At 40.3% G+C, this 18469-nt stretch overlaps 1 protein-coding gene across 6 annotated transcripts in view; it reads left to right on the top strand.

Moving 5' to 3' along the window:
• COL4A4 (collagen type IV alpha 4 chain) overlaps positions 1-18469 on the top strand; it is a 72931-nt gene that overhangs the window by 5481 nt on the left and 48981 nt on the right. For 4 of the 6 annotated variants that reach the window (XM_088669032.1, XM_088669027.1, XM_088669028.1 and 1 more), the window contains 6 exons: positions 731-975; positions 1411-1583; positions 2242-2281; positions 6182-6259; positions 17297-17431; positions 17582-17626. In XM_088669032.1, the coding sequence (XP_088525158.1) occupies positions 1540-1583; positions 2242-2281; positions 6182-6259; positions 17297-17431; positions 17582-17626 (342 nt within the window). In that variant the 5' untranslated portion in view covers positions 731-975; positions 1411-1539. The remainder of the gene's footprint in view (positions 1-730; positions 976-1410; positions 1584-2241; positions 2282-6181; positions 6260-17296; positions 17432-17581; positions 17627-18469) is intronic. The other 2 variants (XM_088669030.1, XM_088669029.1) reach the window with 1 other exon arrangement.

Raw genomic sequence — 18469 nt, 5'->3', positions numbered from 1 at the left:
CCATGGTTGCCTTTGACTGGACTTAACCATCCAGGGGTCCTTTGCCTCTCTTGAAGCTAACAGCAGCTTCTCGAGGAGAGGGTTTAATGGAATCATGGTTTGGGGTAAAACATTAACCCCCTTGCCACCTGCCATTCCTCTATTGTTAAAGGGGGTAAAATAAACGTGTAAAATATACAGTAGTCTTATATTCATTGTCATATTTATTTGCTTTGAACTCTAGCTCATGGCTGAGGGGAGATTCAAACAGAGAACTTTTTAATTTGTAGCTTGGGCTCTTAACCCCTATATCAAACCAGACATGTGGCTTTAGCTTGATCCACAACTCAGTTCCAGAAACATGCTTGGATTCTGATAAATAATGGCTAGTTCCATAGACGAAATATTGGCTAGTTTCCACATGCCAAAGGGGCTTTCAACTTGAGGTTTTCAACCAAGAGCATTTGCTGTACTGCTTGATAAACCTCTTTTGGAACTGAGGTTAGTTTTGAAACCAATTTGTCACATGACAGTGGAGACTGCTGTTTAAAAGGAAGTATGTTAAGAATCCCACCAAGCATGCACAAAGCATAATTAGAGAAGGTTTTAGATACAGGTCATTTTGGGGAAATTAGGAAGCTGCCTTATGCCAGATCAGATTTTTTTTTGTCCTATCTAGGCTAGTATTTCCTACTCTGGCTGGCAGCAGCACATTACCCAGCAAGCATCCCATGATCCTTTTCTTTTTTAGCTAGAGATGCCAAGGATTGAACCTGGTACTTTCTGCATGCAAAACATGCACTCTGCCACTGGGCAATGGGCATCCCTATAAAGATGAAGACCTACTGGGCCAGATTTAACTAATATATCCTACTAGCAGAAGCAAGTACTTCCACCAGCACAGCAGGACTCCCCCTAATCTCTCCAGCTGTTGCAGAGGATTGAGAGGACCTCCAAAACAGCATGTGGGGGAAGGAGAGGAGATCATTCCATCAAGTAAGCCGAAATGCTTGTGTTGATGGAACCATTGCCACAAAACTATGTTTATTTCCTCCCTTTGTATCAAACCCTTCATAATTGCTTAGAAAAATGCAGCCCTTTAACCCTCATGAGATTTGTTTCATGCACAAATGTTTTGCAAACATCAAGCAAAAAAATTCTTATCTATTTGTGTTTGTTTGTGAACTTGGTCCTTGAAAAACAAATTTATATTATCCAGATAGTGGGATCAAAATACCTAGAACAGCTGGACTTCATGGAAAACAAGTGAGCATTTGAGCCATGATAATAGAGAGCGCAATTGACCATTTACATTGGACTTTATCTCTAGGAGGATTTGTTGATATTTTCCAACATACCTCACCTGAAACATAATTTCAAAAAAATGTGGCATGTGAAGCTGAGTCATCTGTATACTTCTCTTATCATCAGATCAAGAACAGCAGACGAATGTGGAACAGGGTTTTCAGGCCAGTAGGAGCAGCGAGACACAGTCCTGATTATTGAAAATTAAATAGTGACGACTTGAACTCAAATGTCCTGATATGAACTGCATCCATTATGTGTTCTTTAAAACGGATTACATTTATTTTCACAGCTGCATGGTAAGCATTATATGCCATCTTTATCAATTCCCTGAAACATTTCTGTTTAGATTTGAAGATGAGGTAATAGTGGTCATTCAGGGCAGAGGAAAATATTAGAGAGTACTGATGAGAAGATTGTTGTAAGTACTTCAGTGGTAAGTAGAAGGCAGGAAAGCCTTTCATGAGCAGAACTTTGCTTGTGGTTCTCTGGATCCAAGCATACAGTGTTTTGAATACAGAACAAAAGGGAAGAAGCAGTAAATAAATGCTATAGAATGATAGGAGCATATTCGGAATATGATATTCCTTCTTGGCGGATAGAGCAAAAGATAAGGAAAGACAAGGTTTCACTGTAAGCTTTTGATTTTGAACATGCAGCTCAGGTAGACGAAGTTGTTAACCCTTGAGGAGGCAGCGGGGAGGTGGCATTACCCCCCCCCCCCGACATTCCAATTGTATTGGGCCAGCTCTGTGCATGAATGTTATCCAAATCAAATTATGGTATTTATGAAATTATACAGGAGACGGTGAACATCATGGAATAGCTGCCAAATCTTTACCCTGGGGATGCTAAAGAGTTTTTAAAGTGCTTAGTCTTTTTCTCTGCTTTTTAGATTCCTTGGTATTTTAGTCAATTGGGGTTGAATAAATTAACCTAGATTTTCTTATCCACCAGTTGGCTGATATTTGTTCTTTCACTCCAACCAGTTAAAGGGGTAAGTTATTTGAATCAAAGTTTCCTGCTTCTCTTACTGTTTCCACCTGTTAACAGAATATGTTTCCACAGAGATCTCCCTTCCCAAATGCTTCTTTTTGTATTTGGGAGGTTTATACTATGGGATAACTAGCCTCATATAACCATCACGCACAAAGACATTAAAATCAGCAAGTAAGCTTTCCTGCCAGCCATAGCTATGTCACTTCACCTCGTCTGGGAGGAACTACTAGGCAATCAAGACTTTGTTTGTTTGAGTCTACTATTTGAGTCTGGTGTGTGAGGAAGTCTGAGCTGGTTGCTCCTGCTCAGCTGCATGGCTTTAATCAGCCTTTTTTTGTTTCAGACAAGTGGGAAACTTTGGAAGGATCTTTTAAAGGGAACATCTTTGGAATTCACTTGGAGGGGCACATTTTTAAGGTTTTACCACCTATATGTATACTGGTATATAAGGATGTTGGACCAGTCAAAACAAACAAAAAAGTATTAAATATTTAGTTTCATTTCAGGACACCAACAATGGAATAATAATATTAAAAACCCTCAGTTATTGTAAAATTTAAGGCTGTAGGCATTGATGGATTTGATGTGTCTGCAATTCTATACACACTTACTGGTAAACTCATAGATTTATTTCTAAGTAGACATTAATAGGATTAATAAGTAGACATTAATAGGATTTTGCTTTAAAGCTATAATTGCAAGATTTAAAAAATGCATACTTAAGAATCAGTTAAAAGCCTACTCTTGTGTTAGACTGTTTTAATTTATGCATATCTGTATTCTGTGCCCATAGTATTTCTTTTAACAAAGTATGCATTATAGAAAACACCTGCTGTTTGAGAGCATGCAGTACTTTATAGTTTCAGGTGTTTAAAGATTCTCAATTAATTTGAAAACTGAAGACTGTCAGTACATTGGCTATTTCACAAAGTCAATGAAAGTAATAAGGATAGTAAGTTCTTTACAAAAGAAAAACCATTGGTTTCCAGACTTTCTGTCTGATGGCTGAGGAAAACCTTCACATCTGACATGGAACCACAGCACATCTCAGGAGATCTTGGAATACCTTCTAGGGCAGGCATAGGCAAACTCGGCCCTCCAGATGTTTTGGGAATACAATTCCCAGCATCCCTGATCACTGGTCCTGTTAGTAAGGGATCATGGGAGTTGTAGTCCCAAAACACCTGGAGGGCCGAGTTTGCTTACACCTGTTCTAGGGCACATACTTCGTTCATTCAGCCCTCTTCTAACACAAATAATATCAGACTCACAGGGCAGATATTGATTGGTCCAGATTGGGTTCCCCACCCCTGCATTTTACCTTTAGAAAGCAATTTTCCCAGTTGCTAGTTGCATGAATGGTGTCACATCTGTTTTGGTTCTTAGTAATGGAAGATTGCTTGTCATTATAGACCAGGCATCCCCAAACTTTGGCCCTCCAGATGTTTTGGACTACAATTCCCATCATCCCTGACCACTGGCCCTGTTAACTAGGGATCATGGGAGTTGTAGGCTAAAACATCTACAGGGCCACAGTTTGGGGATGCCTGTTATAGACCTTCTTGCAGAGGAACCCATGGTGAACTTAGAACTAACCAGATGGTTCCATGGAATGCAGCTTGAAAGTTACAGAGTGGTAGTTTTCATTGAGAATTGTCAGTTATTTTATGAGAAACTATCATGAATAGTTGTTAATCTATGTTTTGACTATTCCAGCATTTTAATCTTCAGTGCAAGGCTGAATACTGAAAAAAATAAATACTTTGCCTAGAATGATAAAGAAATAGTTTTGGTTTTGGGAGGGGGGAAAACCAATTTTTTTAAAAAAATATTGACACAGAAGCATGATTTTAACAAGGGAGACAAAGGAAATAGATTTCCATATTCCCACGTGAATTCTGTCACAAGATATAAAACAGGCTGGGAGGGTGAATGACCAGAGAATGCAATTTTTTGTGCATGCTGAAGGTCAAGAACACAAAATGTTTTGGAAATATTTCAGATAAGGAAAAAAGTGATTTAGTTCATTTTACCAGAGAACTCTGCGTTCTCGTTGAAAAATGGAATTTTAAACCTACAGTATGTGTTATTAGGGAGAGAAACAAACTCGCAAAAAAGGTATGCGGCGAGTGTCATTTCAGGGCTGCATCCAGTTCTCTCTTTCCACTCAGGGAAGCCTCTTTGATCCAGCAGAGTTTTCCATGACAGAAAGGGAAGGTGACTTTCACTGATTGCCTTCTGTGTCCTCCTTCCCACAACAAATCTCTGATAGGTGGTTGGAGAATCCTTTGGAGTAGCATGGAATATGACATTGGGAACTGCAGGAGAATGAGGGAATTTGCAAAAAAGTGCATCCATTCCCCTTCCACTCATGGAAGCCTTAATCTACCATGACCAGGACAACACACATAGATACAACCTGCATAGTTCAATCCAGTCCAGGTACCAGTGGACTTGGCCAAATCTCCGTGTAGTCGGGAGGTCCCTTGCTACTGTCAGCATGAATTAAATTAAAGTTAAAACACAGTATATCACAGGGGTGTCGAACCCCTTTCTGTTAAAGTGGCCTTATTTATTTACACACACAAAAATCTTTCTATAATGCAATTCCTTTGAAATTATCAAAGCAGTTTATAATACAATAAAATTCACTCGAAATTTAAACACACCACCAGCTGGCTATTAGCGGCTTTTCCTAATAGTCTGCATAAGACTGGCAGTAAAGAAAAGCTTTCAGCAAATGTTGGAAGGTTAATATAGAGGGTGCCTGTTGAATCTCCATTAGAAGAGCCGAGGAGTGGGCCAATAGCACAGAAGGCTCAGTTTCATGTTGATGCCAAAGGAGCCACACCAACTTGGTAGACATCCAGTGATGCTTCCACAGATGTTCTCATACCGTATTGGCCCCAAAATAAGCCTCACTTTCCCCCCCAAAATTCCAACTGTGCAGCTCATATTCAGAACTGAGCGCTGCCGGCTTGGGGAGGTAGTGCTGGGAGCCGGTAGTGCCGGGAGGTGGGCTCGCAGTGTGCTTAGATCCAGGCACTGGGCACCCCTCTGCCCCCCATTCAGGACGGTAGTGCCTGGAGCTGGGCCACACCCACAAATAAGCCTTGAATTTTAAAGGTGCAGCTTATTTGCAGGTGCGTCTTATATTCAGGCCAATACAGTATATGTGATCCATTTACTATTTGAACAGGTTACAGGTGCCTTTGGCAATCCATTGACTGACATTAAACCTTGTTTTGTCAAATGGAATATTTGAATATTATTTGTTTGCCTGCCAGCAGAAAGTTTGACGTTGGTTCCCCCTGCCCCCAATATGCCTTATTTCTCTGGAATTATATCAAAATGTTAAATAAAATATAACCATCCCAACCCAGATAAGGTTATATATGGTTTGCTCCTATTGAGCCAAATGGCAACAATCCTATCTCTACTTACCTGAGATTATAACCCCATTGCACACAAATGGGACTAATTTCTGAATTAGATGTACACACAATTTCCCTGTTCATTCCAAGTAATTTTGTATAGGATTATGCTGCACATTTAGCTAGAATGGGGCCAACAGGTTTGAAAATAATATATTGTTAAATATGAGAAAGACAAGTTACAGGGAACCAGGCAGAGGGCCTTCTCGGTAGTGGCACCCGCCCTGTGGAACGCCCTCCCACCAGATGTCAAAGAGAAAAACAACTACAGTACCAGACTTTTTAGAGGACATCTGAAGGCAGTCCTGTTTAGGGAAGCTTTTAATGTTTAATAAATTATTGTATTTTAATACTTCTGTTGGAAGCCGCCCAGAGTGGCTGGGGAAATCCAGCCAGATGGGTGGGGGTATAAATAAATTATAATTATAATTATAATTATTATTATAACTTCCATTTCTTTATAGGGTCAGTATGCATATATTAGTCGTTGTGGTGGACAGGATTGCACAGCTTGTCAATGTTTTCCCGAGAAAGGTTCAAGAGTAAGTGTTAAATTCACTTTATTTTTTACCCCTCTTTCCTCCATTAACATGTATTCTAAAGTAGTTTACAAGTTTAAAAAATACAATAACCCTTTAAAAGAACAGGGGGCGGGAACCACAGAACTACGTTTTGAAGCAATAGTGAAAGCAGTTGGTCTAAAAGTATACCTCTGAAATTTCAAAGAAATGTAAATATTTTTAGCTTCATATCCATTTGCAAACCTTGATGATTTTCTTCAGCCTGATATACATTTGCAATTCACCTAACATCATGTTTTGATATTAAGGAAGATACTACATATAGGCTGGGGGTGGAAGTCTGTGTTTCCAAAATAATATATAGCCAACATTTCAATTTTACTTCAAATTATTTAACTTTAAATTTCTCTGTATGGTGATAATAGATTTATTCCCACTGAATATTATATGCAAGAACAGAGTTTAACACATTAGTCAATGAACATTACACACAGTCCTTTACCCTGTGTCCTCTGTTTATTTGGGGGGGGGGCTCAACCATATGGCAATGGGAAATAGAAAATGCCATTTGACCACAGTTGAATGAGCTGGAATTTTAATTGCTGAAAAATGCAGCCATTAAAATGTTAAACCAAGTTCAAAGAAAATGGAAGCACATGAGTAAACAGTACTTTGAAACTTGGCTTCCATTTGCTGTTAGCAGAATGCATAAAATCACCAATGTGCATAACTGCAGCTGTCTTTGAACAAAAGCCAGTTTGGATTACCTATTCTCTCTGTTTTATGAGGGAATCCAAAATATCTTGTTGTAATAGTGCAGGAAAGATTATGGAGACTCTTGGCCATTATCTTGTATATAGTTAGGGCAGCTTAAGTCCCATTATGTTCCAAATTTTATTTTATTTGAAAAAATGGCAATTCAAGCTCTGTTCAAATGACACAGGGCTTGATTATCAAAATTTAGGGAGGAGATTGGGAGCACCCCCCCACCTACTTCCTGCCTTAGTCACATGAATTATATCCTCTCTTTCCCAATTGGCCATTGTTATTGTTTGTTGTGATGTTTGAACCAGCATAACCATAATGTTTCAGATATTTCAGAATAAACTGTAACCTATTCTTGTTTCTAGCCAGCTCTTCCAACTCTACAATTCTGTGATTTCCTTTTTCTTACAAAGATGGTCACCAATCTTTAGCAAACTTTTCTGTAAAGCTTGTTCTTGGTTTCCCTTCACCAAACATGCAATTTGTTTCCTTAAATGCAGAAGCCAAAGAGTATAAGCAGATTACCTTATTAAAATTGATCTCAATTAATAAGAATATTGTTGTTAATAATAAACACCACAAGATGTCCTGCTCTGACCTCTGAAGTTAGATCCCATTCACTACTTTAAGCTTCCTTGATAGAGTTAAGCAGATCATAGAAACAAAGTTGCATTCATGCCATGACCTAATTTGGCGTTTCCTAAGAGATTGTGTCACATGCTCAGAGCAGAGCCAGTTGTAAGTATGGCTCCTCTGAAGTTCATTTCTTCTGTAGCGAAAATGAATGACCAACATTTTATCCCCATAAGGTTTTCATTTGTTTCTGAGTTCTGAAAGTACAGTGGAACCTCGGTTTATGAACACCTCGGTTTACGAATTTTCGGTTTACGAATGCCGCGGACCCATCTGGAATGGATTAATTCACTTTCCATTACTTTCAATCGGAAAGTTCGCTTCAGTTTATGAACGCTTCAGTTTATGAACAGACTTCCGGAACCAATTACACCCATGCTTCGGGTTAAGTACGCTTCAGGTTGAGTACTCCGCGGACCCGTCTGGAACAGATTAATCCACTTTCCATTACTTTCAATGGGAAAGTTTGCTTCAGTTTATGAACACTTCAGTTTATGAACAGACTTCTGGAACCAATTGTGTTCATAAACCGAGGTACCACTGTAAATTGTTGGTAAAAAAGAAAATCTACATAAACAGAATATTTCAAACCAAATTTTTCAGGGATCTGTCATTGCACATTGTGGCCCAATAAATATGTAATGGTTTGTCATTATGTGCGTGATCCATGTGAGTTTAAGGTTCTCAAATTCCATCATTCCCTTTCTCCACACACAAGGGGAGGAAACTGTGTAACAACTCAGTTTGCTGTTTTGCCCTGGAAACTGGTTTGAACAAACCATAAAGTGAACAAACCAAGGTATCAATCAGACCAAGGTCAGATCAGACCTTGTTAACCAAATCAAACCTCCCTACTTCATTCTTTTAATAAGAAAAATATAGAAAAGGTCATATTTATTATGAATGGAGTTGATACTATTCACTGTTCAGAAACTGGAAAGAGGAAATTGTCTTCTGCATGTGGTGCAGCATTCAAAAGACTGTTCTCCAGAAAGATAAAAACATGGCACCTAATAAGATTTATAACAGTCCAAGAGGACAGGCCCATTGATTGTTAATACCCATGGATAAGGAGCCATATTTAGAGGCAGTACACTGGTATTCAGTTGCTAGGGGACAACAGTGGGGGAGGGCTATTGTCTACATAACCTGTTGGTGGACTTTTTGCAGGCATATAGTTGGCCACTCTGGAAAACAGAATACCTAACTGGATGGACACATGGCCGGATCCAACAGGCTGTACAGCAATTATAATTATCATCATCATAATAAATCTTGATGCCATCATACTTAGGAAAATAAGCAAACACCCTCCCTTCACATGTCAAGGAGATAAAGAACCACATAACTTTTAGAAGACATCTGAAGGCAGCCCTGTATCGGGAAGTTGTTTGGTGTTTTATTATGTTTCAACATATGTTGTAAGTTGCCCAGAGTGGCTGGGGAAACCCAGCCAGATGGGTGGGATATAAATAATAATAATAATAATAATAATAATAATAATAATAATAATTTTATTATCACTGGTAATGGGAGTGAGGTCACAAATGAACAGAATGTGTGGGAAACTTCATTCACATTTTCTCACAGATGAGGAAATTAAACTTCTAGAAGTACAAATTACTCCCAAGGAAATAGATACAGTACACAAAGACCTCTACCCTAAGAAATTCCATTGTCCAAATGGCTACACCGCTTTCTACTATAAACATTACAAAGATATTTTGATTTCATATATGTCCCGATTTTTCCATGATATCTGAAAAGGGGATATCTTATCAAGGACCAGCCTGGATTCTAAAATTGCCACAATACCATACCTACGCTGTTTATGGATCCATTACAAGTAGAGTCATACTGCCAATTTCATTGATTAATCAGTATTGTAAGATACTTGCATTGGTCTTAGCTAATTGAATAAACTTACTACCCCCGATCAATCTGGCTCTTTCCCTCGGCATAACATAGCAGACCGCATAATAAAGGTATTAAACCTTATCACTCTTTCCAAACAATCAAAGCCACTGCTTTCAATCAAGGCTCTAGATCAGGGGTCAGCAAACTTTTTCTGCAGGGGGCCGGTCCACTGTCCCTGAGACCTTGTGGGGGGCCAGACTGTATTTTGGAAAAAAAATAACCCAGAGATGCATTTTAAATAAAAGGACACATTCTACTCATGTAAAAACATGCTGATTCCCAGACCGTCCGCGAGCCAGATTTAGAAGGCGATTGGGCCGCATTCGGCCCCCAGGCCTTAGTTTGGGGACCCTGCTCTAGATATTTGAAAGGTCTTTGACTTCTTGGAATGGAATTTTCTGGTGCTAGTCTGGCCCTAACTTCCTTCTATGATTCAACAAATGTATTCTATATCCCAAACAATAGTTAGTCAATGGCTTAGATCAGGCACCCCCAAACTTCGGCCCTCCAGATGTTTTGGACTACAATTCCCATCTTCCCCGATCACTGGTCCTGTTAGCTAGGGATCATGGGAGTTGTAGGCCAAAACATCTGGAGGGCCACAGTTTGGGGATGCCTGGCTTAGATAGTACTCCTTTTAATCAGGGATGTCCCCTCACCCTTTTCCTCATTATCTTAGTTTCATAGCTAGAGACTTTAGGGCTAAGATCTAGCCCAGATGTTGCTAGTGTACTCTTCAGAGATAAAACATACACTCTGAGTGTTTATGCAGATGATTTGATGGTTACCACAAGAACCTCTTTGCAACAGTAAACGCTTTGCAAAAGGAATGGACACATTTTGGCAAATTCTAAGGACTGCATAAATTTTCAAAAATCTGAACTTGTGTGGTTTAATGTTCCCCCTAAAATAAAAAAGAACTAGCTACCCAATATATATAAAAAAATCAAACTGTCATACAAACTTGAAATACTTGGATATCTTTATTAAAGGTAAAGGTAACTTATTACTGGAAGCTTAAATAGAATGCATAAAGATAACTACAAGCCTCTTTGGCAAGGCATTAACAGAGAGCTGTGCACATGGAAATGGAAAGGCTAGGGAATCTAGAACCTGTGGGGAAGAAATATGCATGGAAACATGCAGGGGAAATTTAAGAAGCATCCATGAACGCTACCATTTCAAAGTAGTCATGTTGTCGTCATGCCTCTTAGGCCCTGCACATCTCAGCAAGGAGCCTATGAGGTGCAGTCAGAGCCAGGGAGTGTCAAAGGGCTCACAAGAAGTTGCCTGCTTCCTTGCCACTGTCCGGGGTACTGAAAGACTTGTTGGCAACCACTCTGATTTTTTAGGATTGTGATCCTGCTAATAACCAATCCCTTCCTGCTTAGCCACACCCTCTGCTTTAGACCTGCATCTTTCACACCCACTGCTAGCTCTGCTTTCACTGGACGCATGTTAAACATCACACACACAGAAAAAGTTTTAAATTCTGTTTATTCATGTAATTGGATGTAGTAAGCTAAATTCTCTTTCCTTCTTCTTAGTGTAGTGTGAAGTAATAGTGACACCCACTGGCAAGAAGGATATTCTGGTAAACTTCAGTGGAGAACAAATGCAGCTAAGACATACATTTGTGTAACACATATAATACTCAGCACAACTGTTAACAATGTACAAGTACACTGTCGTGCTGTGAAGCTGGACCTTGTGATAGTAATCACTGTAAATTGGATGCTAGGAGGTACTGCACTTATTCCATTACATCTGGGAAAATGAAAAAGACTATTCTCAAGTGTTGGTGCAAAATATCCTGCTCAGTATTTCCATATGCTGAATTACTCTCTCTTTTTTTAACAACTTCACTTTCAATATTGACTTACAGCATCTCAGTTTTAGTGTGCTTTCAACTGCTCCTCAGAATTTTGTTTGTTTGTTTATTTATTTGTCCAAGTCCTCAGTAATGCAAAGAAATATTTTAAGAAAAACAACAACCCATCACTCATCTTTTAAGGGTTCTAATGTTTTGTCAAATTCCTGAGCCACTCTCTGTTGTGTTAAGAACATGTTGCAGAATACACTCACAATTAAACATTGGTCTAGAGGGGTTCTAAATCTTCCCCCAGCATTTGGCTGGTAACAGCTCTGCCCTAAGTGTATCTATAGTGATATAGGCTGTATGAAGACTTATTCAATATATAAAGAAACTCAACCTACACTTCAGCTCATGCAAGCTCAGGTATTGCACACATCTTCCTTCTAAAGCATGAGAGTTTCTCTGAGATGAGGCTTATGGGTTTGGGACTGCACAGTTCCTGGGAGCCGGAAAGGGCAGCCTTTGGGCAATTATGCATAGTTCTGTCTGAATTTTAATTAGTTGGGATATTTGGCTAGAAAGTAGATAAACTCTTTTGATTTTCCTTCCATTTAGTTAGCTAGTTGACAAATGGCCTCCCCTCATCTAACTTGTGCAAATTTAAACACAAAAAGGGGAACCCATGGAAATTCAACTCATCTCTTTTTATTGTAGAGCAGGTCACTATAGCAACTTCTCACGCTCCTGGTTCAACTCTTGACCACAAACTAGTAGTTCAGAAAGCAATCCCATTAAAAGGTAATTACGCAAAGCAAGTACCCAACTGTCTCATGTAAAGTATCAGGATAGACATGCCCTTAATAAGATAAGAGGTCTTACCAGATCCTCAGTAGATTATTATTTAAACTGTCTGAAAAGATTTCAAAATGATCATTGGTATCTTGCTGACCTTATAATAATCCTCTTGAGCAAATACAGTGGTACCTCTGGTTAAAAACTAATTCATTCCAGAGGTCTGCTCTGGAGAGAAGCAGACATGGAGCAATGGATTCAAACTACAAGAAAGAAGATTCCACCTAAACATTAGAAAGAACTTCCTGACAGTAAGAGCTGTTCGGCAGTGGAATTTGCTACCAAGGAGTGTGGTGGAGTCTCCTTTGGAGGTCTTTAAGCAGAGGCTTGACAGGCATATGTCAAGAATGCTTTGATGGTGTTTCCTGCTCGGCAGGGGGTTGGACTGGATGGCCCTTGTGGTCTCTTCCAACTCTACGATTCTATGATTTTCTATGATTCTATGATTTCTATGGTCTGTTCTTAACCTGAAACTGTTCTTATCCTGAAGCACCACTTTAGCTAATGGGAAGTGCTGTCAACTTTCCCTTTTTTGCAGGGAATTCCCTTATTCAGTGCCCTTACGTTCATATCCGGGAGTTGACAGCACAATAGGATTTCCTTATCTTCAAATCCGGGAGTTGACAGCTATGCTAATGGGGCCTCCTGCTGCTGCCACGCCGCCGGAGCACAATTTCTGTTCTCACCCTGAAGCAAAGTTCTTAACCTGAGGTACTATTTCTGGGTTAGCAGAGTTTGTAACCTGAAGCGTTTGTAACCCGAGGTACCAATGTACTCCAAAGAGTCTTGGTGTTCCAATGACTCATGGCAATATGCAATACTATTATGCCTGGCATCTGCTAAAAAGGCAATTGGCCAGACCCACCAAGTTGTGCTCCAGCCCAGCATAACCCATTCTTCCCTCTGCCAGCAAAGAAAATGGATTAAAGATTCTGGAAGTCACCAAACTGCAGTCACATTTGTAAGGTAGTAAACAGGGCCCACCATAGTGTGGATCTAGTACTGAAGATCTTGAACCAAAAGGAGGCTGTAATATTTAATATTAATTGTTGAAATTTGAGAAGTCTCAATTCCAGTAGAAGAACTTTGCTTCATAAAACTATTGTAGTATATGTTATGAAAGGTTTTCATTTCTGGTTGAAATAGGTAGCAAAACTTCCTGTATGGGAGAACAGAATCATCGCAGTACTAGAAAATAGGCAGTTGACATTTATTTTGCCTACAATGTTGATTTTTTAAAAAAAGTTTTTATTTTTTATTTTTTAAATAAAAATAAGAACCCTCACTTTTAAATTGAAATATTTTGTTTGGTTGAGACTCAACCTCCTACAGTCAGTCAGGTTCGGGATGTACTAAAATAACACTGCCTGGCCTTGGCATTGGGAGAATTCCTGACCTAGGACAATTAACAACTTAATGGAATTTTTTGGATCAGCTAGCAGGTGCCAGGCATAGCATTCTGTCTGTTTTAACTGAACTAATTTGTCATTTCCCCGTTAAGCATGGCTTCCTTCATCTGCTTTATTTTGACAGCTGTCCTGAGACTCAATGCTGCAGCAGTCGTATTAGATGGGCACACATAATGGATGTTATGGGTGGTATCAACTTGGTCTTAACATAAGACCACTCATAATCAGTCTTTTATCTGAAAGAAAGACCAGCAACAGTCAAACTCATTGTGAATTCTGGATTAGTTGGTGTGTTCTATAACTTCTCCCCTTTCTGGTGACAAGCTAAATTAGGGATAGCCAAATAGCAGCCTACAGGATGAACCTAACTTCTGAAACCCTCGTAAGCCATATTAATAGTGCTGAAGAGCTGTTCAAAATTCTATTAAAATTGTAATTTAGGTCAGTTTGTCCATAGGTAGGACACCTTTAAAAAATAAATAATCCACCCTTTGAAAGTTTTCATTTCCTTATGAGTGATTATCCCTCCATTAAAAAGAAACACCTTATATAAGAACTAAAAAGACAGATATGAACAAAGACAAAATAATATAGATTGAACAAAAGCAGAATACCTTAACTGTTAAAGGTCAGGGTGAAGAGGTGTCTATTCAGCATATAGTGGAAGCTATACAGTGGGGATGGTGGGCATTCTTCTGTGTGGAGGGAGTTTCACAATTTAGCGGCTGCCACCGAGAGAGGCCTCACCTGGGCAACCATTCCTTGCACTTTTCAGGGTGGTGGCACTATCCTTTGCTAATCCTAAAACCCGAGAGTTTCTGTAGGGATAGAGGTGGTATTTCAGATATTTGGGAACCTAAGTCATTTTAAAAAGCAATGTGAGAACCTTGAATTGAGCCTGGAAACAAACTGGAACCGGCACAGCTATTTTAAAGAAGAGGTTATATAAGCTCTAAATAGATATCTGGCTAGTAATCTGGCTGCTGCTTTTTGGGCCAACAGAAGTTTCTGAAACATTGTCAAGGGCAGCCCCATGTAGAGCACATTGCAGTAACACTATAGGAGCACAGAGTACAATGGCCAAGTCCTCTGCCTAAGTTGTAGGTGGCAAACCAGACAGAGCTGGGAATAGGCACTTCCACTTACCTAGGCTTTCTGAGTCTTCTCCTTTATTGGTAAGTGTAATATTTCAGATTTACCTGAGCAGATAAGTACTATGATGTGTGCAGCCCTGACTGCAAGATGGAGTCAACTTTTATTACACCACTTAGAAATTCTGAAATTAAAGGGGCATATAAATAGCTGAAACACATTGCTGTATAATTTTGTCTTCAGGATTACAGCCCAAAGGAGAGACCCTTCTGGAAATAGTTTATTCAACTTTCACAGGAGTGATTTTGATAATTTCAAGTGTAGTTCAACTTGACTAAATACGCAGGACAACAGGCTGGTCCTTGCTGTATACTTCCGTGCAGCATAACTACTAAGCGGATTCATTTGCTCTTGTATTTTTAAAAATGACCATTCCAAAGGTTGCAGTGATTATAATAAAGCATAGTTAAATTATTGCTGCTCTAATTCATTTAAATCCAGGAGCTGAGTGGTATTCATCTCACAGCAACATGAAAATGGATTGAGGCTTACTGAAGACCACACAGAGAGTTTTATTGGTCAATAAGAGATGTGAACCGCCATCCCAAGTTTCTGTGCACATTCAGACCCAGTGCTCTAGCTGATACACCAAACATATATTAATAATAAACAAACAAACAAACAATTATTTATACCCCACCCATCTGGCTGGATTTCGTTAGCTACCCTGGGCAGCTCCCAAAGAGAATATTAAAAACACGATAAAACGTCAAACATTAAAAACTTCCCTAAACAGGGCTGCCTTCAGATATCTTCTAAAAGTTGTGTAGTTCTTTATCTCCTTGACATCTGATGGGAGGGCGTTCCACAGGGCAGGTGCCTCTACCGAGAAGGCCCTCTGCCTGGTTCCCTGTAACCTCACTTCTGGCAGTGAGGGAACTGCCAGAAGGCCCTTCGCACTGGACCTCAGTGTCCGGGCTGAATGATGGGGGTGGAGATGCTGCTTCAGGTATACTGGGCCGAGACTTTAGTAATGTTAACCAAAGATGAATCTTTAAAAGCCAGTTTTCCAAAGGTGGCAATTTGTGGCTGCACTCAGGGCTGGCCCATCAGTGAGGCAGACTGAGGCAGCCGCCTCAGCTGGTGGAATCCAAAGTGCACCTTCACGGGTGTGTTGTTGCCGATGAAGCAAGGAGAAGTGGCAGCTTCTGGGTTCTGGCAAGATCTCATGCAAGCAACCACTAGATCATACTCTCGCAACCTTCCTGACACCCCGGTTAGATCACGTGAGGCCTTTGCATGATCATCTGAGCTCTTGTGAGATCTTGTCAAAAGCTGAAGCCACATGCCCCTCTAAGTGAGTCTTCGGTGGCAAGGAGGATAGGGTGTGCATGCCACCACAGGGCAGAACCTTCCCATTTGGCCTCAGGCAGTAAAACAGAATGGGCTGCCTAACTGTGAGTAAACCCCACTGCAGTCATTAGGACTTACTTCTGAGTGGACATGTATAGGATTACCAGGGCCGGCCCTACGGCCAGGCTGGGTGGCGCATCGCAGCTGCGCCCGCCCACCCGCCGGCCGCTCTTCCGCGCAGCAGCGCCCTCGGCAGTAGCGCTGCACGCTGAGCCCACCCGCCTGCCCGCCGCGCAGCAGCGCCTGCCCACCCGCCCATCACGCTGTGAAACGGGGGGGGGGCGTCGGAGGGATCCGCCGCACCACGGCACCACGGCACCAGAGGTGCTTAAGACGGCCCTGAGGATTACATAGTGTGTTTCCAACTAAGGTGAAGGTCAAAAAGAATCATGGAATCAAAGTAGAGGCCAGGGGGTTATGGGATTTGCAATTTTCCAAATAAACTGAGAATCAGTAATCCTTCATGAAATAAGAAGTACTGTATAAGCAAAAAGGGGTTTTGGTAAGGAAAGTCATTAAAAAGACCTATGAGTTTTCTTCTCATTGAAAAGGCCTGGAAGCTCTGTATCTGGCCATTTCTGATTCTGTTCATGTTGATTCTGTGAACAAGCCATAGACTGTGCTGCACAGGTTTTAGACCTATTTGTAGTCCTGCAATTGTGATTACATCAAGCCTCAAAAGGCGAAGTGGGTATTTATTTCACATCTTTAATATGTTCACATCTGCAATAAATATGTTAACGTTTCCTATTTGTGAGCATATGCAAATGTAGTTTCTGCAGTGGAGTTTATAAACTGAAATGGTTTGCTGCCCTCAAGTGGTTACATTTTAAGGCATATTGCATTTTTCATCAAGGATAGATTTGTGGCTTCAGATATCTAAGGGCAGCATTCAACGAAAGAGTTGCACTAGTACAATTTGATCCTCCTCCTCTCCCTCTGCACAGCCGGTGCCCTTCCCAAATCTGCTTCGGAGGGTTGTGGTGGGGAGGGCTCACAGTCTGTGCTTTTGTGCATACTATATTCATTACTACATAGTATCTTAGAAGGACAAGCTGAAATAATACACGAACAAATGTAGAATGAATTTTCTTCCATATCTTTCTTGGGATACATATATTTTTTAAGACTGATGAGTCTGAATTCTTTTTTCCCCTTCAGGGTCAACCTGGTCAGATGGGACCCCAGGGTCCAATTGGGGCTTTGGGTTTAATAGGACCCATTGGTTTGCCAGGAGTAAAAGGTCAGAGGGGTGATATTGGTCTGCCTGGGCCAAGTGGACAAAGAGGAAGTAAGGTAGGTAATAATAATGCTCAAAGAGAGTGATTTAATGTTGTGTGAGCCTCAATGGTGTAAGAATTTGTATTATGCAAATCTTTCCTTCAAGTTAATTTAGTTTTGAAATTGATACATAATTTAACATTTGTTGCAATTTAATCTCTTCAGGGTCCTACTGGTGTTCCAGGATTTTCAGGTTTAGACGGTATACCTGTAAGTATTCTACAGGTTTTCATGTATTTTTATAAGACTGTAGGATGGTGTTGCAGAACTACCGTAAAGGTTTTATTGGTCCTTTTCTGAACTTCTTGCTGAATGAAAGTTCGTAAGGGTTCCTTCAATATTAGGACCATAGCTGCCAAGTTATCCCTTTTTTTAAGGGATTTTCCCTTATGCTGAATAGGCTTCCTCGCAAGAAAAGGGAAAACTTGGCAGCTATGATAAGGACCACAAAATGTTTCTGATCTGTGAGTAGAGTAGAGCCAATCATGACTTTCATTACAAAGCTAACAGATATAATTTACAAGGTGCTCACATCAAGTATGAAACCCCATAAGCAAATCATGACTTGAACATGATTTGAACTGAAGATGAGGTCAACAAACAACAAAATGAAATGAAGATTCAAGAAAAGGAGGACCCTGGAGGGACTGAAATTTGGAGTTGGAGGATTGAGGAGTGGGAAATGCAGAAGGAGGGGGGGACAGAGGCCTGGATTTGGAAATGGGAAAGACGTGGTGTGGGATGAGAATTTTAGTTAAGAGGTACTTAGGCTGGCTGAATAACGGTCTCTGAAATTTTGGCATGTTAAAGGAAATGTTGGTCCAAATGGGGGAATGACATCGGGGGAGGGGAAGGAGGGTGTTTAAAAGTAAATGTTAAGATATTGAGTAGAGAAATGATTGTATATAATAACTGAATTTTCTGGAGGGAGAAAGAAGAATGGTTGGGGAAAGAAAATTTAGATTTGTACTAATTATTTTTATGTTTAGACAGGTGTCTGGGCAGAGAGCTACCTTTACTCGGAAGCACCTGGTGGCAGGGGGTGTTCTGAGG

The sequence above is a fragment of the Zootoca vivipara genome, chromosome 5 (assembly GCF_965207765.1).
Source record: "Zootoca vivipara chromosome 5, rZooViv2.hap1.1, whole genome shotgun sequence".
Lineage (NCBI taxonomy): Eukaryota > Metazoa > Chordata > Lepidosauria > Squamata > Lacertidae > Zootoca > Zootoca vivipara.
The sequence above is the reverse complement of the archived record's forward strand: the minus strand, read 5'-3'. Positions and strand labels throughout refer to the sequence as shown.